The sequence below is a fragment of the Vipera ursinii genome (genome assembly GCF_947247035.1).
Source record: "Vipera ursinii genome assembly, chromosome: 7".
In the NCBI taxonomy this organism is placed as follows: Eukaryota; Metazoa; Chordata; class Lepidosauria; order Squamata; family Viperidae; genus Vipera; species Vipera ursinii.
In genome coordinates, this window is record NC_139521.1 from 32,568,423 (window position 1) to 32,593,172 (window position 24,750).

The window sequence follows — 24,750 nt, forward strand, 5'->3', positions numbered from 1 at the left end:
AGTAATAGTAACAGGAATATGTAATGTTCCATGGTAGTGGTATTTTTGTTCTCTGCAATAACCACATTGTAGTTATCACACAGGGTACTGGAGGAAATTAAAACTACAACTCCACAGTGAGTTGCAGATAGCAGACTGCTTGTGACTCGTGAGTCCTCTCCATTTTCCCTATGAAAATCCTAGTAGAGTCATTTTCCTTTCTGAAAAACTTTTCCCACTCTCCTAAACTCCCCACCGGCAAGTTATTGTATCTGCAAAGATGATTGCATTATGCATGTCTGTGTTTATATATTATTTTGTATTAATAATAGCTACTATTGGCCACTTGAGTTTCATTTACAAAGTGGAAAATAATAATCAGGAAAGAGACCAAGTCTTGACTCTTTGGGCACTGAAATTATTAAACCTCTCAATGCTGTCCAGGGAGAATAATTATCTCACTGTATCATTATCATAAAACAAAGAATTGGGAAACTTAAAGGAAGGGTACTATTAGATTGCTAGCATCTTAAAACTCAAAAGCAGCAATAAGGGCTTCTCCATTCATCCAGCCTGATCAAGAGTGAAAACGTCTCCTTTACTGCCAGTTCACAAATGCCACAAATGGAGTATTCACTGGAGGTATTCTCTACCCTGTGTCTTTCCCCCCCCATTCCTATGGTTTGGACAGAACACCTTCTTCACTGTTAAGACAGAATAAGGGTTGAAATGCAATCTCCCTGCTCCTTTGCTGATCAACAGCACTTTAATACTGATACGTAGAAAATCTGTGGCAAGGCAGATGATTCAAATTTTATCATGCAAAGATGCATACTGCACATGCAAGGGGCATGGTGGTGGAGTGGAATTAAAACAATGGAAGGACCATTCTTTTGAGTACAGAGGAACAATGGAATGCATCAAATTCAGAAAATTCCAGAGAAAATAAAAATTATGGCTGCCAGATGGTGGATATTGCTACTGGCCATAACAAAAAATAATGAAAATGAAGAAAAAGCTGGGGTGGGAAGGGGGAGCATGAAATAGATTTCAAGTACTTAACTAATAAGTAACAAAGTAAATGTGATTTTAATGGAACAGTGCTATTAACACCTAATTATCGGCAGTAGAGAGATCTGAGAGTATCAATAACAAGTAATTGCATTTATCTCTGCAAAAATAATAGCCCCAATGCTGCAAGATTGACATAATAGCCACATGTAGAGAAAGACTGGCAAGTATGCAGACTTTGGGAAGGATCTAAACAAGCTTAGAGCTTATGGAGACTGGAATTTGGAATCAAATCCCTCTGAATGGAATGCCTGCAGTTTGGGAACATTCTGGCCAGCTATTCTTTTCATATCTTTCAAAGTAACATCCTTAAAAGCTTAACTAGCAGTTCACCTGGATGGAACAGGAGCTGACTGAATATATAATTTTAAAAAATCCTTCCACATTTATGAACTGAAAATATTAACACTAATAAAAAGGGAAAACAAGAGTCCCATTTGGCATGGCTTCATTCTGTAGAAAAGGCAAACATTTGCACAAGGCAAATCACAAATGGATAAAAGCTCCAATGAGAACTTCATAAGCCATCTGCTAGTTGCCTAATGAGGCCAATAACTACCATTGTTTACAGTCAAAAACTGGGGGTCATGGATTTTTGCTATAATGAAAGAGTCAGTGCATCACTGCTGAAAGAAAAGGAGTATTTATCCTTGCAGAAGACTAATTATAAATACAACAAAAGAACAAATTGTTCCTCCCAAAATCTGCTCAGGTCGATAGAGAAATTGAATTTGGAAGGCAAGATGCAAAATCATGAAGCCTTTTGTTTTCCACTAGTCCTAAGTTCTGGTGACACAAACTAAATCGTGACTTTTTTTCTTTCCATAATCTTCAAGGATTGTTTTCTTCTAAACCTTAGAAGCTCCAAGTTCTTTGCATAGTGTTTTGAACCTAGATTTTTTTTTTGTACAGATACCAGGGTTCTTCTCTTTTCATTGCAACAAAAGGAGCAATTCTATTTGTGTAGACAGGGTTAACCACAAATCAGAATATTATCTATATTTATTTAATTTTAACATGTACATGTAGGAGCCAAAGATGGTTTACATAGGATTTCTCTCAATTTTTTCTGTGGTGGGGTAAGATGAACTGAGACTATCCCTGAATGAGCTGGGTCTGAGAATGGACTTAAATCTGCATCTTCCAAATTCTATTTATTTATTTCAATAAACCTTACAGAAAAAAATAAAAACCTAAAGGGATAGTAGACAGAAAATAAAAGTAAAGCCTTCTTCAAGTTAAGCTGAATTCATTGTGACTATTCTAAAAGATTTTTTTTTCAGCAACAATATGGAAGTAGTTTATCAATATGGTTTATCAGTGCTTTGTTCCTGAATATTTTTCAACTTCCCAGTCTTGCCTGCAGCTCTGATTTCCATATCTAAGTACTACCCTGAGGTGATCCGATTTAGCTTTTCAAAATATATACCGTGTTTCCCTGAAAATAAGACCAGGTCTTTTTTTTTGCCTCCAAAAGAGGCACCATGTTTTATTTTTGGGGTAGGCCTTACCTCGCCTCCAGCACCAAGAGCCCCACCCACTTCTTCTGGGGCTGAAGTTCTGCAGCTCTATTCGGGCCTGAATTTTGCAGTCAGGCCTCTCCAGAAGGCCTAAGCAGCCAAGTACAGAGCTGTGGATTGAATCCATAGCTTGGTGCTCAGCTGCTGAGGTCTTGCAGAACCGAGTTATGGATTGAATCCATAGCTCGGTTCTTGGCTGCACAGGCCTTCCGGAAAGCCCTCTGACTGAGAAATACAGGCCTGGGTGCAGAAGAGGCCTAGGAAGAAGAAATGGGCTGGCAAGGAGAGGCCTGGCTGCAAGGTGCAGGGCGGGTGGGGCAACTCCATCCCCCCATCCCCACCCCAGCTTAATTTTTAGGTGTGTGCCTTGCCCCAAAAATAGGGCTTATTTTTGGGATAGGGTTTATATTAGGCCCTCCCCTAAAAATCAAGCTAAGGCTTATTGTTGGTGTAGGCCTTACTTTCGGGGAAACATGGTATTACTTAAACATTTTAAAATATTTTTGTAATGTCCCCCAATACAGAATAATGATTAAGATGTTGGACTAGGAACATCTTACGCAACCATAGAAACTCACTGTATGATTTTGAGCTAATCACACTCTCTCAGTTCAACTTACTTACTTACTTTATATGCTGCCTATCTCACTGATAAAGTGTCTCTAATAGGGAAAATCAACTGGAAGAAATTTATTGGAAGAAAGATGACCCTAACCCCAAACTAATGCTGTTATGGCATACTATTCAAACTGAAAATTTAAAGACTGAATTTAGAGCTAAAAGGAAGCCAATATGTAATGTACAAATGCAGAAGCAATTAGGTTGTTGATCAGTCTGATTTGTTTCAGGTGATCTTCAAGAGCCTATCTATAGTCAAATCTTCAGTCTAAAAAAAAACAAACCCTGCAACTTCCCAGTAGGGATTAAGCTGAGTCATTTCTCAATGATTTTAAAAACATATTCCATTATTAAAATGTTTTAAAATCATGAGAGTCATGATACAAAGATTCCTCGGGAGATATTCTGTAAGACTAGAGATGTAAATTTGCATTTTGTCTGCCAGAGAACTGAAAGAATCAATGTTTCATCTAATTGGAAAACTGTAGGTTCCTTGCATTCTGAAACCCCCCCCCCCACAAAGTACAATTATGGAATTCAGGACCAGATTGTGTAATCTTTTTGCATCTCTTCTAAGTTGATGATTTTACCCTCTTTCTGTAAGCAAGTTTTCCTTTTCAGTATATTGTTTGGGCATTCCAATTCAAAGCTGTGAATTAGTTGATAGTCTTTACAAAGCTGCTTGGTAGTTTCTTACTTTATTTTATATTATATTTTATAATGGCTTTAAGAGTGATTAATTGCCATGATGATTTTAGAAAGGAAGAATTATATCTTCTCTATTGTTTCTTGGTAGGAAATCATGTCATTTTGGTTTATGTGTCCATGCCTGTACTCAGAACAATGACATCCTTTTGTGGCTGGAAACTGCATTACTTTTATTCTTTTTAGCTGATACAAATTGCACCGGTCTTGATAGTGATATGGTAACATTACATGGGTAATAAGCCTGGAATGTGAAGTCTTTTTCAATTTGATGTTACTTTGTTTGTATTCAAAGGTCTACAAAGGTTAAATACCTCTAATTTATTGCTTATTTTTTGAAAAAGGGAGGAACCACTTCAGTTTATAAGTTTGCCATCAAATTTTGTGGCTAGAATGGTTTGCAAATTGCTTAGCCATAGTTCTGAAAGACAGAAAAGTGATTTTGGAGGCATACTACATTTTAAGACCATAAAAACATTTTAAAGTACCATGTGTTAAAAAAAACCAACAGTATGGGAACAATAAATCTATGACATCAGAATATCAAACTGTCTCGATTTATGCTTAATATATAAATAGCTATTTTTTCCAGAAAGAGAACTGATTCCAAAACACCACATTCCAAAAGGTTCTCATCAGTCTGCCTTCTAGGAAGCCCATGGCAATACATAGCCTACCTGATAGGATGGTTCACAGCTGATTCCTGCTCAAGTAATTTCTGACAGTCTCTCCGTAGGCTGTGTTAAGGGATAACATATTCACCCCTGAATTTTAAGAAAGCAATAACTTTGTGCACACTGGACAACTTGCACTAACTTGCAATGGTGAATATTTGTGCATTTTGGAAGAATTGTCCATATTTACATGCAGAGAAAAGAAGCTCTATTGCACTTATTATTTATGATGAACCAGCCAGAACATGTATTATTATGATTTTTTTTAAAAAAACTAATTTTACAGGAAAAAATGACTAGGAAAGATAGCAAATAATGGTTCTCCTTTTTCATTTTAAATTTGTTAGGAAATACCAAACCATATCTTTTAACTTCATAAACCCAATTTTACTAAATTAGAAACTGCTACAAAGCCACTAGAGAATTTGTTAGATTCTGCTTTATAAAGAACATAAGATAAAGACCTTGCATTATAATTGGATAATCAAAATATAAGCCACTTATTAGAATAATGACTTGGTCCTGGTCTCTCTTTTTCTCCTTGTGCCTATTTAATTGTTTTCTCTATAAAATGCATGAGACAATACTTATTTACCTAAATTACAGGGAAATGTGTAGGGATGTACTTATCTAAATTATAGGAGTCCTTCAAGGATTAATTAGTTAATTAATGTTTGCAAACTGCTTGAAATGGGGGAAATGTAGTCAGTGAGTGTCAATTATTAAATCACAGGTTTTTCTAGCTTTGCAACTGAACCCCTAATAAAGTAAGTTACATAATAGTTTCAGATCTGAAAAGCCACTCTTGCTGTCTAAAAGATATAAAGGTTTTAATTAGCAACAGTTCTGGAAAGTGCTTTTCAAGAGAAAAAATACTACTAAATATTATTAAAGGTTTTCCCTGAAGAAAACAATAACAAAATATAAACTCTCAAGATATAACTGCTATTCTGGGATCTATTACCTAAGGGTTTATTCAGTGGGAATAGTAAGTGTATTTGACAAGTTTTTCCTGCAAATAATTATATTTATTGCATAAATAGTAAAATGCAAAACTGTGCAATATAAGTGCTATAATATTAAACAATGTTCAAAAGCAGTAGATTAAAGAACCATTCCTATTTGAAAAAAATCTAATGTATCTTAAGGCATGGCTGCAAAGACACTTTTAACATATATTATTCTGGCTGTGCAGTGGATAGTAATGCTGAATTCTTAATGCTGCAATGGAAATAAAAGGGAACAGCAGAGGATTTAATCCAGTCTCTTATGGATGTAGCTCTACTTGTGAGACATTCTAGTATACTTAACAGAACTCCTTTTTCTTGGCTATAAATACAGAGATGGGTAAAGTTCTCTTAAATGAACAGGAAGTCTCACGTCCTCATTATCTTCCACTTGTTTTGACCCAGAACATGAGTTCTTTGCATTGAGAAAAAAAGGGGAGAGGGCGATGGACTTAGATGAACAAAGTCTCCCACTCAGTGCTTTTGCTGAAGCTCCCTTAGCACAGCTCATATGATTGAAATGGGGACAATTGAAGACAGAGGCCAGATAGACTTTATTCATCTTCTGTCCTTATCCTTATGTTCCTGATTTTTTGGAAAACTGATTCTGTATTAAAAAGGAGTCTTCTTCAAGATGAACTTGAGTTTTGCCAGTTTCATGGATATTTTAATTTTGCTATCTGGCTAATAGTAAGGAAGGAGCTTGACATTATTCCTGGAGAAAGAGAAATTATTCTAGCCTAAAGCAGTGATATTCCCTGGAGAGTTCCCTTTCAAATATTAACTGATTCTGCTTAGCTTCTGAATTCAATAAAATCCATCAAATAGTGATATCCTGCATCTGTATGGTGCAAAGGATGGGTTTCTTATCACTTCCTCTTGAAAGTAAAATGACAGGTAATATGATAAATACTCTTATTAAAAGTTCATGACTGAAATTATGGCTTGTACAGTTTTGATATTAGCTACAAATGCTGTAAATTAAACAGCAGAAATAGCCTGCAGTACTGCATTCTAACCACTGTGCCACCACTGCTCTATATAAACAAACTTGAAAACGTTATAGTCTGCAAAACTTCAGTATTGATTTCAAGAAGACTACATGTATTTGTCCTTGTAATTGCTGAAAGTTTTACCTTGATATATGGATAAATATCTATAGGAATTTTTTAAAAAATCAAATGAGGAGTTCTATTTACATATTTTGATGGTGCCTGCATTATCAATCCATTCGCTTAATTCTTCCACAGTACTTTGAAAATTACAATCTTGATTCAGTTGGACTCCAACACAGAAAGGATTCTTTTATAGAAAAATACATTTCAGGTATTGAATTGATTCATAGAACATGTATGTCAGACTCTATCCTGATTTTTTTAAGCTAATAGAGAAATTAATGTAAATATTCTTATTCAGATGTAGAAATTGTACATCATAGAATTACAAGAAAAGAAAATAGTAAATGAGGTATCTGCATTGAGCCCGCATTATTTGTTTTACAGATCATGCATGTAGTTACAAAGTTTCTTTGGATTAGAATGTATATTACTTGGAGAAAAGGTTCCTTTTTCATGCTATAATAAATTTATCCCTTTTTACATAGTAGAGCAAATTCAGTATTTGGAAACCAGAATCAGCTAACAGGAATTTTCACTATGCTTTTTTCCACCTTATACTTTATTTTCTTGTTCATAATGATAATTAAAATGTGATTTATTAAATTGGTATGTTGTATAAAATTTGTAAGAAAAGCATGTATGTACTATCAGATTTACTATTTAAATTGCTTGACATTCTCCAGGCAATGTTCCTTAACTTTATTCACTTTCTATTATTCTTCACTTTTTGTTCTTCTACTGTATGTTAACAAGCGGATTCATGTAATCTTTCTGTACTGATTAAGTTATCTGCTGCACTGAACAAAGTATAGAGCCCCATTTGTTGACCCATCAGGTCCACTTCAACCACTTCAGCTCCGACTGGAAGATTACTGGATACCTAGCAGAGTTCAATAAGGCAGTGCGCATTGTAATATTGGGGGGGAAATCCATCTTGATCATAAAAATCTTCAATCCTGAGCAATATCCTTATTTCTAAGAAAAGGGGAAATTACTGCATTGCATTATTTTTTTTTTAAAAAAGATAAAATCTCCCATTTAAAGAACATAGCTGTACTTATGTTTTTGGGCTATACTTAATTTTTGCTTTATTAAGGCAAAAAATGAGAAGCATGGTGGCTCTCGTGGTTAGGACGCTGGATTGCAAGTTAGCAAGCCTGCATTCTAAACCCTAATGCTGTACTGGGGCAGAGTGAGCTCTTGTCCTTTGCTCCAGCTCCTGCCGGGGGCATGAAAAGAGCCCCAACTGGACATTGGCCAGACAACTGTGATGTCACCAGCTAATCCTTTCAACCCAGAAGCACCTCGGTGCTTCTGATATCAATCGAAAAGGCAAAAAGTAGAAACTGGGAACTTACTTTTGATAAAATAAGATTACGAAGATTATGGGAAACAGTTTGTGCATGACTGGTCATACTGAAGAAAAGAAAGGAAACTATATTTCCCGATTTCTTTCAAAAATAAGATGGAGGATGCTGATACATTATTGGAAAACCTCACTGAAATAAAAAAGTTTCAGTATATCATTTAATATATTTATTGTTATCCATTGTTTCTTTTTCTTTTTTTGTATTTTTCTCTCTTTAAAGTGATGATAAAAAATCTACCGTATTTTCCGGTGTATAAGACGACTTTTTAACCCATGAAAATCATCTCAAAAGTTGGGGGTCGTCTTATACACCGGGTCGTCTTATACGCCGGAAATATTCACCTCTCTGATCTGCAGTCCCCAGCAACGCGCTCCGAAGCCGCCTCCCAGCCAGCATGTCGGCGCCAAACTTCCCAGCCCACACCGTGTCTAGGCACGTTGCAGCCCGGATGGACGCCGCGGAGCCCGCTGGCACCAGGCAAGGCCCAGCAGAGTTGTCCTGCGCGTGCGCGCGCTGGCCAGCTGCCGGTCGGAGGAAGCAGCCGACGCGCGGAAGGCAGGCTCACGACGAGTCGAGGTGGGCCTGCGTCTGTGGTGTGCAGGGATGGCGGGGGTGGCTCCCGTAGCGAGGGAGGCGTGTCCATGGGGAGATGGGTGAGGGTGAGGCCCGTGCGGCGTGCTGCGAAGAGGGGCCCTGCTGAATGTCACGCCCGTAGGAAGGGAGCACCTTTGCTCCTGCCGAGGCACCACCTTAACCGTGCCGACCGGAAGAATCGCTTGCCTGGTCACGGAGTGCGGAACAGCGATACTTGGCGCCCCTCTTGCCCGCAGGCCATGCAGCGGCCCTCGCCAGCCAGCCTCGGCATGGCCGCCAGCCAGCCTCGCCAGCCGGCCTCGGCATAACCGCCCCAAGCCCAGCTCTCTAGCGCGTCTTCCGGGTTCGCCTGGCCAACCGTCTCCTGGGCGGGGCTTGGCTCCAGACGCGGCGGCTGCTCCGTCTGCAAATGCTATCTCAAAGCCGAATCACGCTTGGCCTTGCAGGCTGCCGAAAGGCGGGGACTCAGAGTTCCCGCGGTGGTTGCGGCTTCTGGTGTGCTGTTTGCAGAGTTTGGCCTGGAAGAGCATGTGGCTTTACACCATTTGCATCAGACGGGGTTGAATCTGAATCGGGCTTGTGTCGGACACTTGGCAACTGGCATGTAAGCATTTTCTGGCGTATAAGACGAAAAATCTTAAAAATCTTCTCAAAAGTCAGGGGTCTTCTTATATGCCGGGTCGTCTTATACGCCGGAAAATATGGTAGAACAAGAGATTGATTTGATAAGACTTATTTATTAAAAAATAGATGGAAATTTATCAGATATTGGTAGAAAGATAGTACATAGCATGTACAGGCTTTAGGGGAGTGGCAAATGATGATGTCACAAAGCATGATATGACGCAAGTATGAAAGATGCAAAATTTGTGCTGTAATAATTTAACATACATTTGATCATTTTGACATTTGATTAGGAAAACATGCCAATAATTACATGAGAAAATGTAATGTCTATTAAAAGAAGTGAAAATGTCTTTTATTACAAACATGATTCTGCCCACTTTGTTATAGGGAAGTGAAAGTTGTATGGGCAAGTTGAAAGCAAACAGAGGCCTCCTAATACACTATTAATAAATCAGAATCAGAATAGAGCTGAAAAGGACCTTTGAGGTCTTCTAGTCCAACCCCCTACTGAAGCAGGAGACTCTACCAGGGGTGTCAAACTGCCGGCCTGTGGGCCGGACGCATCACAATGAAACTGCGCCCATCCCATTGTTGGCAATGGGGAAAAAGCTCCAATACGTCATGCAACATCACGTGACATCGCGAGTTTGACATGTCTGCTCTATACCATTTCAGACAAGTGACTGTCCAGTCTCTTCTTAAAAAACTCCAGTGATGAAGCACCCATAACTTCTGACGGCAGGCAATTCCACTGGTTGTTCTCACTCTTAGGAAGTCTCTCCTTAATTCTCTCCATGATTAGTTTACAACCATTGTTTCTTGTCCTGCCCTCTGGTGCTTTGGGAAAAAAGTTGAACCCCTCCTTTTTGTGGCAATCTCTCAAATACTGGAATACTGCTATCATGTACCATCTAGTTCTTCTTTTCTCTAGACTAGCCAAACCAAATCCTGCAACTGTTTTTCATACATTTTTGTCTCTGGGCCTTTAATCGTCTTAGTTGCTCTTCTGTGCATTTTCCCCAGTCTCAATATCTTTTTTGTAATGTGATGACCAAAACTAGATGCAGTATTCCAGGAGGAGTCTTACTAAGATTTTATAAAGCGATACTAATACTTCATGTGATTTTGCTTCTATGCCTCTGTTTACACAACCAAGGATTGTATTAAATTTTTGGCTACTGCTGTACACTGCTGGCTCCTGTTTAAGTGATTGTCCATTAGGACTCCAAGGTCCTTCTCACAGTTACTCTTTTTGAGCCAGGTTTCGCCTAAATCTGTATTTGTGCCTTTGGTTCTTCCTGCCTGTGTGTAAAACCTTGCTTTTTCTTCATTAAAACTAATTTTGTTGAATAGGGCCCATTGTTCAAGTCTGTCAAGATCTTTTTGGATCCTGAGTTACAACTTGTGATCTAGTAGATGTGTAGACATCACAACTACCAGCATGAATAGCCAGATTGAAGTTCTGAAAATTGCACCTGAATACATCTGGGAAATGCCAAGCTGGATGATGCAGTCTATAAGTCTCAAGTACTGAATTCCACCCGTTTGTTACAGGACTACTAACTTTGTCTTCTTATTAAAGCTAAGCTTTATGCTGAAATATGTTTCTTTGCTGAGAGCACATCTATAAATAATTCACTGCCCTGACTGTAAACAAAAGTAATATAAAGACATTACAGTGAAGAAAAACAGTTTTCACAGTTCTGGTTTGAGGATGATCTGTGAGTATTTCACTATTCCAGCAGCAACTTGGGAAAACATGAAGTCTTCTGGAAAATAGAAACTATCTCCTTAGGTGCCGCATTGACAGGAAAGCACTCACAGGACTATAATCACAGGGTTATGTGGGGGGGAAAACTTGGAGCCGAGAATTATTAGATTTTCACGATCAAATTTATGGAAAAACTCTAGAATGGGAGAAATACGTTGTTATTTTGAAAAAGTTGCTACTTTTTAAAAAAGTCACTCGGAGAACTTGAGCTGTTCGATTCTGCCCTCCTTCTGTCTCTTCCAATCCGTCCCGCTCCTGGTCCCCCCCCTCCCAGTCCCCTGGATGTGCGTGGTCGCGCGCGTCTCTTCCTCCCCGCGCAGCACATTCTTGCTGGACTTCCAGTCTTTCCTTCGAGTAGCGGGGTGGCACGGAGAGGGTTAACGCTCAGGAATGCAGCCGCCAGGAATGTGCATGCAGATGAGATGGATGCTAATCTCATGTTAATGAGTGGCTGCCGCCGCCGCCGCCGCTCGGGACTGAGCCGGTTCTCCCCCTCCCCCCGGAACATAAGCAGCGCCTCGTCTTAGCCTGGACCCCCTGACCCCCTATTGCCAATACGGAATAAGGCCCGAAGGCGGAGGCTCCGTCCAGACATGGTGGACTGAAACTCAGGAGTTTCCTGGCCCATTGCACGATTCTGCCTCCCTCCACCCACCCAGAGCTCCAGGGGAAGGAGGGGGCGTCTTTTCCCGCTTCCCTCCTTTCTTTCTTGTTTGCTGTCCCTATGGAGCAGCTATACCCCGACTTCGACCATGCCTAGGAAAATGGGGAATGGGCAATTGCCCTTACCCGACGGCTGGGAGGAGGCGAGGGATTACGATGGGAAAGTCTTCTACATCGACCACAACACCAAACAGACCAGCTGGATCGACCCTAGAGACAGGTGGGTGTAGATCGTCTTTCCAAATCCCAGTGCGCGAAGAGGAGGGGGGTTTGAACCCGGGCGGGGGGAGGGGGAAATTGGCGTCAGGCGCATTTGTCCTCCTCACTTTCTTTAGGAGGAGTTGGGTTTGTTTCCCCCCCCCCACCTCTCTAGTCCCCTCCCGGGTGTAAGGGAGAGTCTCACGTAGTTACATAATAAAGATAGTGATAACAACAACAACAACAATAACAACCTGCAAGGGAGAAAAGGGAAGTGTTCCCTTCCGCCCCAGTATTATCTTGGAAAGAGAGGAGGGTGGTAGCGCAAGTTTGTGTATTTCTGGCATGCGTTGTCTGGCAAGGGTGTGTACTGGAGACAGAGGGAAAGTGACTGTAGGCTGCAAAGTGAGAGTCATAAGAAAAGGCAAGAACTCCGGTTAACATGCTCTTTCTCGCGACTGGAACAAAACACGGATCAATTCGCCAACCCAGATTTTATGTAATGAGTATGTGTTGAAATGTTTCCCAGCAGACTGATTTACCTATAGAACTGAAACTGAGGTTCTCTTTCTTTTTATAAAACTCCTAAGTAAAGTTACAGGATTTTTAAAAACAGGTTCTGAATATTATTTTTTTTTAAAAAGGAATATTTAATTTTCACAGAAGCCACTTGCAATGTCTCTCTGTGGCTATTAAAAGAATTGAGTCAAATTAGAGGATTGTTAAACATAGTTTTTTCTCTTTACAAACTACAGCATAAAGAAAAAAGATGCTGGATCTTCAGAGATATTGGGATTCTGAGTTTTGAAAGTTTGGTTAGAATATAAACCATCTTCCTGATGAAAAGGTAGAATATATTTAATAAAGTACACACTTAAAAGGGTGAAATTAGTTAGGCCATTTGCTCATCTATTTTTGGAACTGGAGCTTGGAACTGTAATGGGTTTTAACGTTTTTATGTTTCTGAAAGCCTGCCTTACTCCAGACAAAAGCATGTTGCCTTGTTCTGAGCCTCAGATTTGTACCATCTCATCCTTTTCAAAGGTTTGAAGCCCTTGTAATGAAATTGAGAGAAGCTTAATCAGGCCTGGCACTTGAGTTTTTAAAAGTAGGCCTCAACTGAATCCTTTTAGCTCTCCTGGTCTCCTCAGATTATAAGAAGAGAGATTTATTAAAATAAGGAAGTTTAAACATTTCTTTAAATATAGAGGGAAAAGTCTATATTAATTTTATAATAGAATGCCTCATTTAATTTTTTTATGAAGACAGTAATTTTCTTTTAATTGCCACCATCACAATCAAGTGATACTGAAATCTAAGAGATTAACTAAATTAAGGAAAATATTGCTCTAGTAATATATACTATAATGTTCATTAACATACATAATAATTCTTCACTCACTTTTCAGACTTTAGTGCTGCTTGTCTTTATTAAACTAATAAAATCAAATATCACTTCACTAATAAAAGCCATTAGAAATTTATGACACAAACCATATTGAATGATTAATGAAGGACTTGTTTTAAATTTCCTGGTTAAAATAAGAAAGGGTGGGTAGCTGTAACATCTCTGATAGTATCAGAGTCATGATGCTTCTAAACTGGAAGTTTTTATATGCCTTGCTGAAGTGTCAGAATGTCTTCCCTGATGAATGGGTTAATAAAATGGATTTATATTTAGAAATGTTGATTTGACAATTTACATTACATTGTTTCTGAAAACTTAGAAGAACTTCTTAAACAAAATAGGGTAATCCTTGACATGATTGTGTATTCAACTATACATTTACCTTGTATTTTAACTTATTCTGCATTTTCAATTGTTTCACTTTAGCTGATCCAATAACTTTACAAACTAAGCATTTTTTTCTGAAAACAAATACAGTACATGGTGTGCATTCAGATTTCTTGATATTCAGACTAAAACTAAATACTGATTTGTTATGTTGGCTCTCCTAAAAATGTGACTACAGTTAATCCTACTTTGGGTTTTTCTTTTCACTTAGAACTACAAATAGTTCTATAATCTATAATCATTTTTTAAAAAAATAAAGGAAAGGCATATAATTTATATTTTGTGATATGAGGTTTGAGATGACTGCTATTTCATTAATGTCTTAATTTCAGAAGACTTGAGACATTTTCAGTCCTTAGCTTGACTGTATTTTCTTTCACAAAATCTAATGAAGTGAAGTCCTTGTTTAAATAGTGTAGGAGACAGTGTTTGGAGTAACTCTATTAATGCCTGTCAATCTCTTTACTCACTGTTACAAAACAAACAGAAAGAGGTTGGTACTTGAGATAATCAATAACTAATGTATAGGTCTTGACTTCAGACAAAATTATGTACAAAAAGAGGGAAAAGTAATTAATTCATGCCCTTTTATTTGAATTCAATATATACATAGTATGATTCTCATTATCCTATAATACAGTCTATTTAACAGGTAAACTTCCTATTTTAATTCTATGTGATTAACTTTGAAATTAAACTTATTATGGTTACCTTATGGCTTACTCGCAACAAAATATACACAAATATATACCACTCAGATTTGTTTTGTATGGTTACACAGAAGTAAAGAATCTAATTTCAACCCTTAAACAGAGGTATATTGGATCATAGTTGGCATACTTTTAGATGTAGTCTTAATCACACTAGTGTTATTATAATTGATTCTATCTGAAGCTGCTTTGTAAACCACGTGGAAACAACACCATTGCAGCAGCTTGGACTATTATGGATGCATTGTAATTTGCTTATACTCTGTTGCTAGAACTGCACTGGTTACTGGTTTGCTTTGAAATAAATTCAAGGTGCTTATTTTACATTTAAAACACTGGCTATTATAGCTTACAACCTACATATCTTTGGAATTGCTTTGTTTCAATTATTTATGCCCATCCAAAATACCAGGTAAAAAAAAAACTTCCTTAGAATAACTTCACTCAGGTAAAGTAATCTTCAGGGACTTGAAGGTGGGCCATTTCAGGTGCTGCTTCTGTTCTTTGAAACAGCATTCCTCCTAAGAATTGGGGTAGATACGTTGATTGTGCCCTTGGTTTGAATTGTTTATGGGAATTATGAGTTCTCTGTTACTTGTTTGATTTTTGTGTATAATGTAAGGCTTATTGTATACAATAGGGCATCTAAGCTTCTCAGAATTGGTTATATTAGGCACAGAACCTATAATTGGAATATATACAGTTAGTCCTCACCTTACAGACGTGAGTTTAATGATGGCTCAAAGTTATGATAGCCTTGGACTAGTTGAAGTTTCTGTCTGATCTTCAGGTGCAGCCCCATGATCACAGGATTATAATTGTGGTGCTTGGCAACTGACTCACATTTATGACAGGTCCTCGTGGCTGTTCTAAACAACTTGATCCAGAAGCCAAGTGCTGCTGTACACAAGGCAGATTTCTGGACAGATGGCATGTTTCACTGAAGAAACCTGGAGTACACCAACCCTGCAGAATCAGATTTGTCAGGCAGATTTGATGGGACACAGGCATTCCCTCATGTAATCATTGCCTGTGCCACATAGGGCTTTATCTAGAATTGCACCTGGAATCAAAGCACCAACCTGTGCAGCTTGATTATGCTGGTGCATTCTGGACTAGTTGAAGTTTCTGTGTGATCTTCAGGTGCAGCTCCATGTAGCAGGTGTTGCAGTGGTCAAGCTGGGAGGGAGGGGTTGACTGAGACATGAGTGACTGCTTGAAAGGCTTCTTCATCTAGGAACGTGTACAACTGGCACATTAGATGGAGTTGTGCAAAGCCTTCCTGATCACTGCTTGATTCCTGCTTGGCAAACAGGAGCTGCAAAATCAGGAAGACCTCTGCCCCCCAACTTCAAGGCACTGAGGCAGAACCTTCATAACCTCACTTGGCTACTTCAGGGTGAAAAATATAATTCTGTATCATCAGCATACTGATGACATCAAAACCCAAACACTTTGTTATATACAGTACTTTGAAGAATAAAGTATACCTTTATACCTATCTCTGTTGTTAGTTATTAAAATACAATCACAATTTCTTACTACGTAGTTCCTATTATGCTACCTTTCGACTTTTCTATATACAGTATGGAAGCATCCTATATTCTTTTTTATTTTTGGGAAGCCATTTACTATAACTCACAACTAAACTACTAGTTTTACTCCTCTGCAATATTTTTAGTGAAGAATGAAAGTACATATTTAAAATTACAGGGTTAAGTGCTAATCTAATACAGTACTATTAGGTGGTATTTTTATTAAACTAAATGTGCTGCAGTGGAACTAACTTACTATTGGGTGTAATAATGATCAAAACTTTTATTGTTTTAAACAGGGAAAGATCAGTTAGTATTGATTTCAAAGGGGAAGGTGAGCACATTTTAAATATCTCTTGTTCAATTCAATGAAAATTCAAAATGCTAAGAGTGGCTGGTTTCTGATTTTTTAAGTTAATTCTAGTATTATTTACACAGTTATTCATTGAATATTATTAGTAATAATAAAAATAGTCCAGTTTATTTTCTTAATTGGAACAGACACAATAGTCTCAAAGAAAATAAAAGAGGAACTTTGAATAATGCTTATTTTGTTCTTATCAATATACATTGCCTTTTCTTTAATTGACTAATACATTTTAGAAATAAATGGAAATAATTGAAAGACTGGAAACTTTAATTTGATAAAGGTTTACTTGATTTAATCATCTACCGTATATACTTGAGTATAAGCCGAATTTTTCAGCCCACTTTTTGGGCTGAAAAATCCACTTCGGCTTATACTCCAGTGAACAAAAAAAAAAGAACTTACCGTATTTTCCGGCGTATAAGATGACTTTTTAACCCATGAAAATCATCTCAAAAGTTGGGGGGTCGTCTTATACGCTGGGTCGTCTTATACGCCGGAAAATATTATTCACCTCTCTGATCTGCGGTCCCCGGCAACGCGCTCCGAAGCCGCCTCCCAGCCAGCATGTCGCCGCCAAACTTCCCAGCCCACACCGCGTCTAGGCACTGCAGCCCGGATGGGTCCAGTCCTGGTCAAGGACGCCGCGGAGCCCGCTGGCACCGGGCGAAACCCGGCAGAGTTGTCCTGTGCACGCGCGCGCTGGCCAGCTGCTGGGCGTCGGTGTGTCAATCACTCATCAGATTGGGGGAGGGGACGGAACAGCTTGGAGCTGAGCCGCCGCTGTTGCCGTCGCCACCGGGGTTCGGACAGGAGGGAGAAGCCTCCTCTTCGCGAGCCTCCCTTGCCTCCGAGCCAGGCCGGCGATCGCTGGAGGGACGGACGCAGCATCGGATGGTCGGAAGAAGCAGCTGACGCGCGGAAGGCAGGCTCACGACGAGTCGAGGTGGGCCTGCGTCTGTGGTGTGCAGGGACGGCGGGGGTGGCTCCCGTAGCGAGGGAGGCGCGTCCATGGGGAGATGGGTGAGGCCCGTGTGGCGTGCTGCGAAGAGGGGCCCCGTTGAATGTCGCGCCCATAGGCCGCGACAGACAGTAGGAAGGGAGCACCTTTGCTCCTGCCGAGGCACCGCCTGACCCGCGCCGACCGGAAGAATCGCTTGCCTGGTCACGGAGTGCGGAACAGCGGTACTTGGCGCCCCTCTTGCCCGCAGACCATGCTGTGGCCCTCGCCAGCCAGCCTTGGCATGGCCGCCCCAAGTCCAGCTCTCTAGCACGTCTTCCGGGCCCGCCTGGCCAACTGTCTCCTGGGCGGGGCTTGGCTCCAGACGCGGCGGCTGCTCCGTCTGCAAATGCTATCTCAAAGCCAAAATGTGCTTGGCCATGCAGGCTGCCGAAAGGCGGGGACTCAGAGTTCCCGCGGTGGTTGCGGCTTCTGGCATGCTGTTTGCAGAGTCTGGCCTGGAAGAGTGCGTGGCTTTGCACCATTTGCATCAGACGGGGCTGAATCTGAATCGGGCTGTGTCGGACACTTGGCAACTGGCATGTAAGTATTTTCCGACGTATAAGATGAAAAACCTTAAAAATCTTCTCAAAAGTCAGGGGTCGTCTTATACCTGTATTATCTACCTGTATTTTTATTTTTGAAATTTACCGTGAGCTGCTGCATTTCCCAGCCTCGGCTTATACTCGAGTCAATAACTTTTTCCAGTTTTTTGGGGGTAAAATTAGGGGTCTCGGCTTATACTCGAGTCAGCTTATACTCAAGTATATACGGTAATTTGTCACATAATATTCATAAGTCTTAAGAGAAAAAAAAGAATAGTATACCTTTTGCTGGATCTTACCTCTCCTTCCCCCTTCCCCTCTCTTCTTTTCCAAATCCACTATGTTGAATTTTCAAAAGGAATCCATTAATCATGCAAATAGTAAATATAGAGTGAATTCTTATCCAAAGTTTGTAAACCACTATCAATCTGCAATGATCTCTATTGTCAAGGGACTTTTTAAGTAGCAATGCAATGTGATTTAAGTTCTGCAAGAAAGTTTCTTTTGAAAACACAACTATACCTAGAAAACTGTTGGCCTGCAGGGAAAAAAAACCAAACTTCTTCCATATTCCTCTTGAAATTTACAAGCTTCTTTCTCTATTACAGATGGCTCCACTTTCTCTGTTATTAAGGCTTTTAAGATCATTCTTTCAAGTGTGGCTTGTTTTTATTTTTCAGCAGTTATTAAGTCTTCCAGGATGACCTTAATTGTGTTCATTTAGTTTAACATAGATGTAGCAATTTTTTAGCAGAAAGTCTACACAAATTATAATATGAAATAATAAATGTGGGGTACCAGTCTTATTTCATTGGCAGGTTTTTTTTTAATTCCTGTCTATTGTCATCACTGCTTTGGCCCAGATGATTTTGACTCAAAGTTGTCAGCAAAGTTCATAGCATCTGAGTAGACTGAAGATCATGTCTTATTAGTAGATCATTGGAAAACTTTAATTAAATAAAAGCAAAAGCTTTATCCCTTAAGTAATATCTTCCCCAAAAAAGCCTTCCTCCCGCCAAATAAATTAGGCTGTTAAAATTTCTAATCATAAGATGAAGATAGTTTCTATATGTTGCTTATTTTTTATACACATGTTGCATATTGTGAGTTATCAACCATCATTTTTACCTGGCTTTGCCTGCCTCCAAACTTCTTTTGCTCTTTATAAAATGGTCTGAGATTTTCAGTTGAACAATTATCCAAATAAATTATACAAATAGCTTAGTTTCAGATAGTAATTTCCAGTTGTTTTTTTTTCAAAAAATGGTTTTGCCATCTTAAAGTCTTCCCAGTTATAGCACTGTTGTGAGGGAAGGAACTCTCTTTATACCTCATTTTGCTCCTAGACAAAAGGCAAGATATACTTTGACTTTGGGCCACTCACATTCTCTCAGCCCATGACATCAGGTGACAAGCCGGGGTCGATCAATTCCAGTTGCAAGCAATGGATCAACACTACTAAATCACAAATGACAGGACTTACAATGTACTGTACCTGGCATCTTTTATAATCTGTAAATACTATTAATACTCAAATACATATTTCATTATTTTTTTCTGTTTGGCAGAAAAAGTCCAAAACGGGCTTCCAATTGGTATTAAATTTAGCCAATGTCTTTTCTGCAATAAGAGACATCAATTTTGCCATCCTATCTAGTTCCATCAGGTTTACCAACCACTCTTCCATTGTAGGCATTGTCAGATCCTTCCAAGACATATAAGGGTCTTGCTGCTGTTGTCACATATAAGAACAAAATACCATGCACTTTTTCCAAATTTTTGTCCATCAGCCTTAACAAAAATGTCTCTGGCCTGAATTGTATCTTGATATTCAAAACTTTTCTTAATTAATCTGTGTTTAGCTTTTTTTTACATATTCATTAAAAAGGTGAAAATTAAAAGTGGTGAAAATTCCCATCTTGGTGCTTAGATTTTCCAACAAAAGTCCCATTATACATTTTCTACAATCTCTCTGATGATAAATACTGTCTATACATCATTTTATATAATTGTCTTTCAGATTGCAACATCCTATAAATTTCATCCCCTTTGTTCACATATTTTCCCTTTGCTTCATTTGTATTTTATATCCAAAATGTTTAGCCCACTTTATCATGCGCTCTTTACCTTATTCAGGCTATGTTTCCAGTCTTAACTGAAATGTATATACTTTAGCAATAATATATTGATCTTTGATATGTAACTAAATTTCAAATATCATATTCAAAACCATAAATTATCATGTTTCAATCTTTCTGAGAGTTGCATATATGTAAACTATTGATATTTAAATCCTTCTGATATCAAAACTTAATTTTATTTTAAATGAATCTGGTGAGTATTCTAGCAATTCACTATATCATGGCTATTTCTGATTAGTTGCCATTTCTGTTCTATAGTATGTTTCTTGTGGGAATAGTCACAAGACATATTTTAGGTTTATATTTATTCCAAATTCTAGTACTGTAAAATGATTTTTAAAATTTGCATTAGTTTTAAACTTGTGATACCATAAATCGGTATGACACCCAAATCTCCCAGTCTTTTAACCAAACTAAGCAGCAAACCACAAAATACACTTATATCCGGTAAGGCTAAGCCTCCTCTTTCCTTAGCATAACGTGGAACTATATGCTTAGCTTTTTTTTTTACCTTGCCAAACAAATTTAGATATCTCTTTCTGACATTCTTTGAATACATAGTCAAAATAGGTATTGATTGTAAAAGGAATAGCAATCTGGATATTCTAGACTAGAGCAAGAATTGAATTCATGTTTTATTATATCTGCTGAAAAAGAAATCATTCTTTGGAGTTTTTTTCTATATTTTTATTTTTTGCACTTCTGTCTGATATTTCTGACTATATTCTGACTCCCTTTCTAGTCTCTTTCTTGACTGTTAGCTTTTGGTTAGTTGTTTTTTTTCCCAATTGCCTTCAAACAGCTTAATAGAGTTATAAAAATAAACAAACCACGGGATCAATTAAACCTGTGTATGAAGTAGTATCAATAACAGACATTCCAAGCTCTTTTGTGAAAATCTGTCCTTCAACCAGAATGACATAAATCATAAATGAAGCCTTTATAATTGTGTATAGGAAACATGAGGTTACAAAGACAATACATTGCACATCTTAATTTAGCAATTGATTTTAAAGTTGAAATGATTGATCTACACCAATGTTTCTAAAATTTGACAACTTCAACTGCCAGAAATCCCCAGTCTCCACCCTCTGGAAAGTGAAATCTCTCCGTCTTAATGTTGCTAAGTTTGAGAAACACCGATCTATACTTTTGGGTAATATATTCTAAGTAATTGGGGATAAGCAATTTTTGTAACTTTTGCCTATAATCTTGGGAACTAGAATCTGAATGCAATACATTCTGATATCCTGTACAAAAACCACCTAAGATAATTGGGCATACTGTTATCTGTAAATAGCATCTCCTTTGCTTTAGGGATTGTCAGTTTGGTTTCTTTCTTGCAATGTTCAAGGTTTCTTGTTTTTATCACAGCATCAGTCTGTTAGTGTTCAGGAAGAATAACTTGTAAGCGCTCAGAGTGATATATGAAATAGATTTTATCAGTGTGGAGAAAAGAGAAAAATAGTTTAATAATTCACAATAACGATGAAATGGAATTCTAAAAAGATGGTAGGCTGCTCTTTTTCACTTGAGTTACTTATAGTATGAAATTTCCATTTTAAAGCAAACGTGCAATTTAGTATTGTGATTTATAGTCATGCACTTTTCTTAAAAGGGAAATCCATAATTCTGTTGCAGGGTGTACATTATTCATTAGGGCTGGGATAGCTCCCATTGAAGCTTTGTGAATGACATGATTGACTATTGGTTTAAAACCTTCCTATATACCACTATGTAATTCAGCTACTTTAGCTTCAAGAAAAATGTGTCTTCTTGATATAGCTAGTCTTTAATATTATAGGTATATTAATGGTAAAGGTAAAGGTTCCCCTGCACATGTGTGCTAGTCGTTTCCGATTCTAGGGGCCGGTGCTCATCTCCGTTTCAAAGCCGAAGAGCCAGTGCTTGTCTGAGGACGTCTCCGTGGTCATGTGGCCAACATGACTAGACGCCAAAGGCGCACGGAACGCTGTTACCTTCCCACCGTAGTGGTCCCTATTTTTCTACTTGCATTTTTACGTGCTTTGAACTGCTAGGTTGGCAGAAGCTGGGACGAGTAACAGGCACTCACTCTGTTACGTGGCACTTGGGATTCAACCCGCCAAACTGCTGACCTTCTGATCGACAAGCTCAGTGTTCTAACCCACTGAGCCACCGTGTCCCTAGCATAGGTGTATTGGTCATATTTAATTTAATAATTTCAGACAAGAGTTGAAGCCAAGAGGGGCACAGTTCTTTTGATTTACACATAAAAAGTCAAAGTAGTTATTTATTGGGCAGATAAGAATGCAAATATATATATAGGTATTCCTCGACTTAGATCGCAGTTGGAACTAGATTTCCAATTGTAAATCATTGTTGTAAGTTGAGTCGCTCATCAGGTGAGCAAATCTAATATTATGACACTTTTTGCAGCATGACAAAATTAAAGAAACTAGCTAGTCAGAATATAACATCTCTAGGTGATAAAATAAGAGATGTAAAGGAGCTCTGAGAAAATGTGCAAAATGTGTAATCTATGAGATATATGTGAAATGGACAAGGGTATGTGTGTAAAGTGCAAGAGCTTTCAGTTCTATAACTGGTTATTTTATTTGCCGGATTTTGCTTGCTGATTCTCTTGAGTCTTTTCAACACTGGAAAATCTTTCTGGAATCAAGGAGCTACAAGAACACTTTTGGTAATTATCTGTTCACTAATTAGGTAATTTCTTTACTTACATAGTTTGAGGACATAATACATTGATCAACACTGCACATCTAATTATTTGTGTGAAATTAAAAAACCTTTCTGTGAGGAGAGGGAAGTATAAATATAATAAATAATATAAAAAAAGAATAACTTTATTCAATCTTTGCAACTGTACTGTTGCAAATGTTTTTTGTGGTGATTGAGGACAAAGATCCTGTAAATCTAAAAAAAAGTTTCAATCTTAAAAAACAGACTAAAACTACTCATGGTCTATTGCATGGTTGGCATGCATCCATAAAGTGCACAATGAGTGGTGGGAAGCAGCAGCCAGCCTACTAGTGTAGAGCAAATTGCAGTAAAGGGATACCGAAAACGTGCTGACATCTAACATTTATCTGGATTTTTTGCAACTCAGATTTGGTAACTCTAATACTGATGCAGTTTGCTGGTGCTTCTTTGTCCCTGAACTGCTTCTGCTGTATTTTCTCCCCAAGAGCAACTGATGTGTGAAATCCCCCAGCATGAGAAATGGTCTATTCCTTCAATGTAGCTACTAGGTCCTTAGTTCATGATAGTGTTGGAAGAGTGACCCAATCTGAGAAGTGTATCTTAGGTTCAGAGATTTGTTCCTATGTCTTAGCAAGTTATATAAAGCTTCTTTTGAAATGTTTTTTTCTACAGGAAGTGAAAAGTAAAAGATGCTTCCTCTCATAGATCATACATCAACCATTGCAATATTTTTCCTTTAGAAAAAAAAACAATAAATTTAGATTTCTTTCAGAGAAAATTCAGGCATTCTTACCTAATGGTAGCAACAGCTTTTAATGAACAGTTTTTACAGTTTTATTGTTAGTGGTTTTCAGCTTTTTAAATATGCCTTTAATTTTATATATTGTAAGCTGTCTAGAGTGGCAGAAATAGGCAACATATTTATTTATTATTTAAATTTATATACCGCCCTATTCCCGTAGGACTCAGGGCGGTTTACAGGGAAAATTAAAAAACATAGCATACAAAAATTAAAATCAGTTAAAACTATTAATTAAATTCCAGTCCCTGAAATTAAAACTAAAACCCAATTAAATTAAATTAAATTAAAACCCCTCAGTCTGCGCCAAACAGCTCGAAGAGTCAAGTTTTCAAGTCCCGGCGAAATGAGCAAACGTCAGGGGCAGTCCAAAGTTCTACCAGCAGTTCATTCCATAGGGCAAGCGCGCCCACAGAGAATGCCCTCCCCCTTGGAATCACCCATCGGCATTCCCTAACCGGCGGAACCCTAAGGAGGCCCTCCCTGTGGGAATGCACAGGACGATGGGAGGCTGATGCTGGCAGCAGGTGCTCCCTGAGATAATCCGGACCCATGCCATTTAGGGCTTTATAGGTCATCACCAGCACCTTGAATCTCACCCGGAGGGGAACTGGAAGCCAATGCAGCTCGTGGAGAAGAGGTGTTACATGAGAGTATCGGGAAACTCCCATTACTACTCGCGTGGCTGCATTCTGCACCAGCTGAAGCCTCCGAGTGGTCCTCAAGGGCAGCCCCATGTAGAGACCGTTGCAGTAGTCTAGCCAGGAGGTCACGAGAGCATGGGTGACTGTGCGTAGGGCATCTCAGTCCAGATAGGGCCGCAACTGGTGCACCAGGCGAAGCTGGGCAAAAGCCCCCCTGGTTACGGCTCCTATATGGTCTTCAAAGTTGAGCCGTGAATCCAAGAGGACGCCCAAGTTGCAAGCCCTATCGATGGGGGGTAACACCTCACCCCCCATCATTAATGTATGATATTTCATTAATATTTCAATTCTATGGGTTTAACTGTATTGTCCAATTTCTCCATTTCCTAAAGAAACCAGGAATTATTTTTGGAGGGCAAGAATGGATGATGATGTTCCTTTATGCTCACTCTTCCCATTGTAAATGCAATCTTGCATATTCTTTCTGTGGTTTTGAATATTTTTTCCCTATACAGGTAATCCTAGACTTACAACCATAGTTGTGACCAGAATTTTGGTTGTAAGTCATTGCAGTTGTAAGTTAAGGCATCACATCA

The 24,750-nt window shown here is 38.7% G+C and overlaps 1 protein-coding gene across 1 annotated transcript in view; it reads left to right on the forward strand.

Annotated features, from left to right (window-relative positions):
- Nucleotides 1–11,657: 11,657 nt before the first annotated feature.
- Nucleotides 11,658–24,750, forward strand: part of WWC2 (WW and C2 domain containing 2) — a 183,214-nt gene continuing 170,121 nt past the window's right edge. Inside the window, exon 1 of the mRNA XM_083367444.1 lies at nucleotides 11,658–11,937. Coding sequence (XP_083223570.1) covers nucleotides 11,807–11,937 — 131 coding nt within the window. The 5' untranslated portion in view covers nucleotides 11,658–11,806. The remainder of the gene's footprint in view (nucleotides 11,938–24,750) is intronic.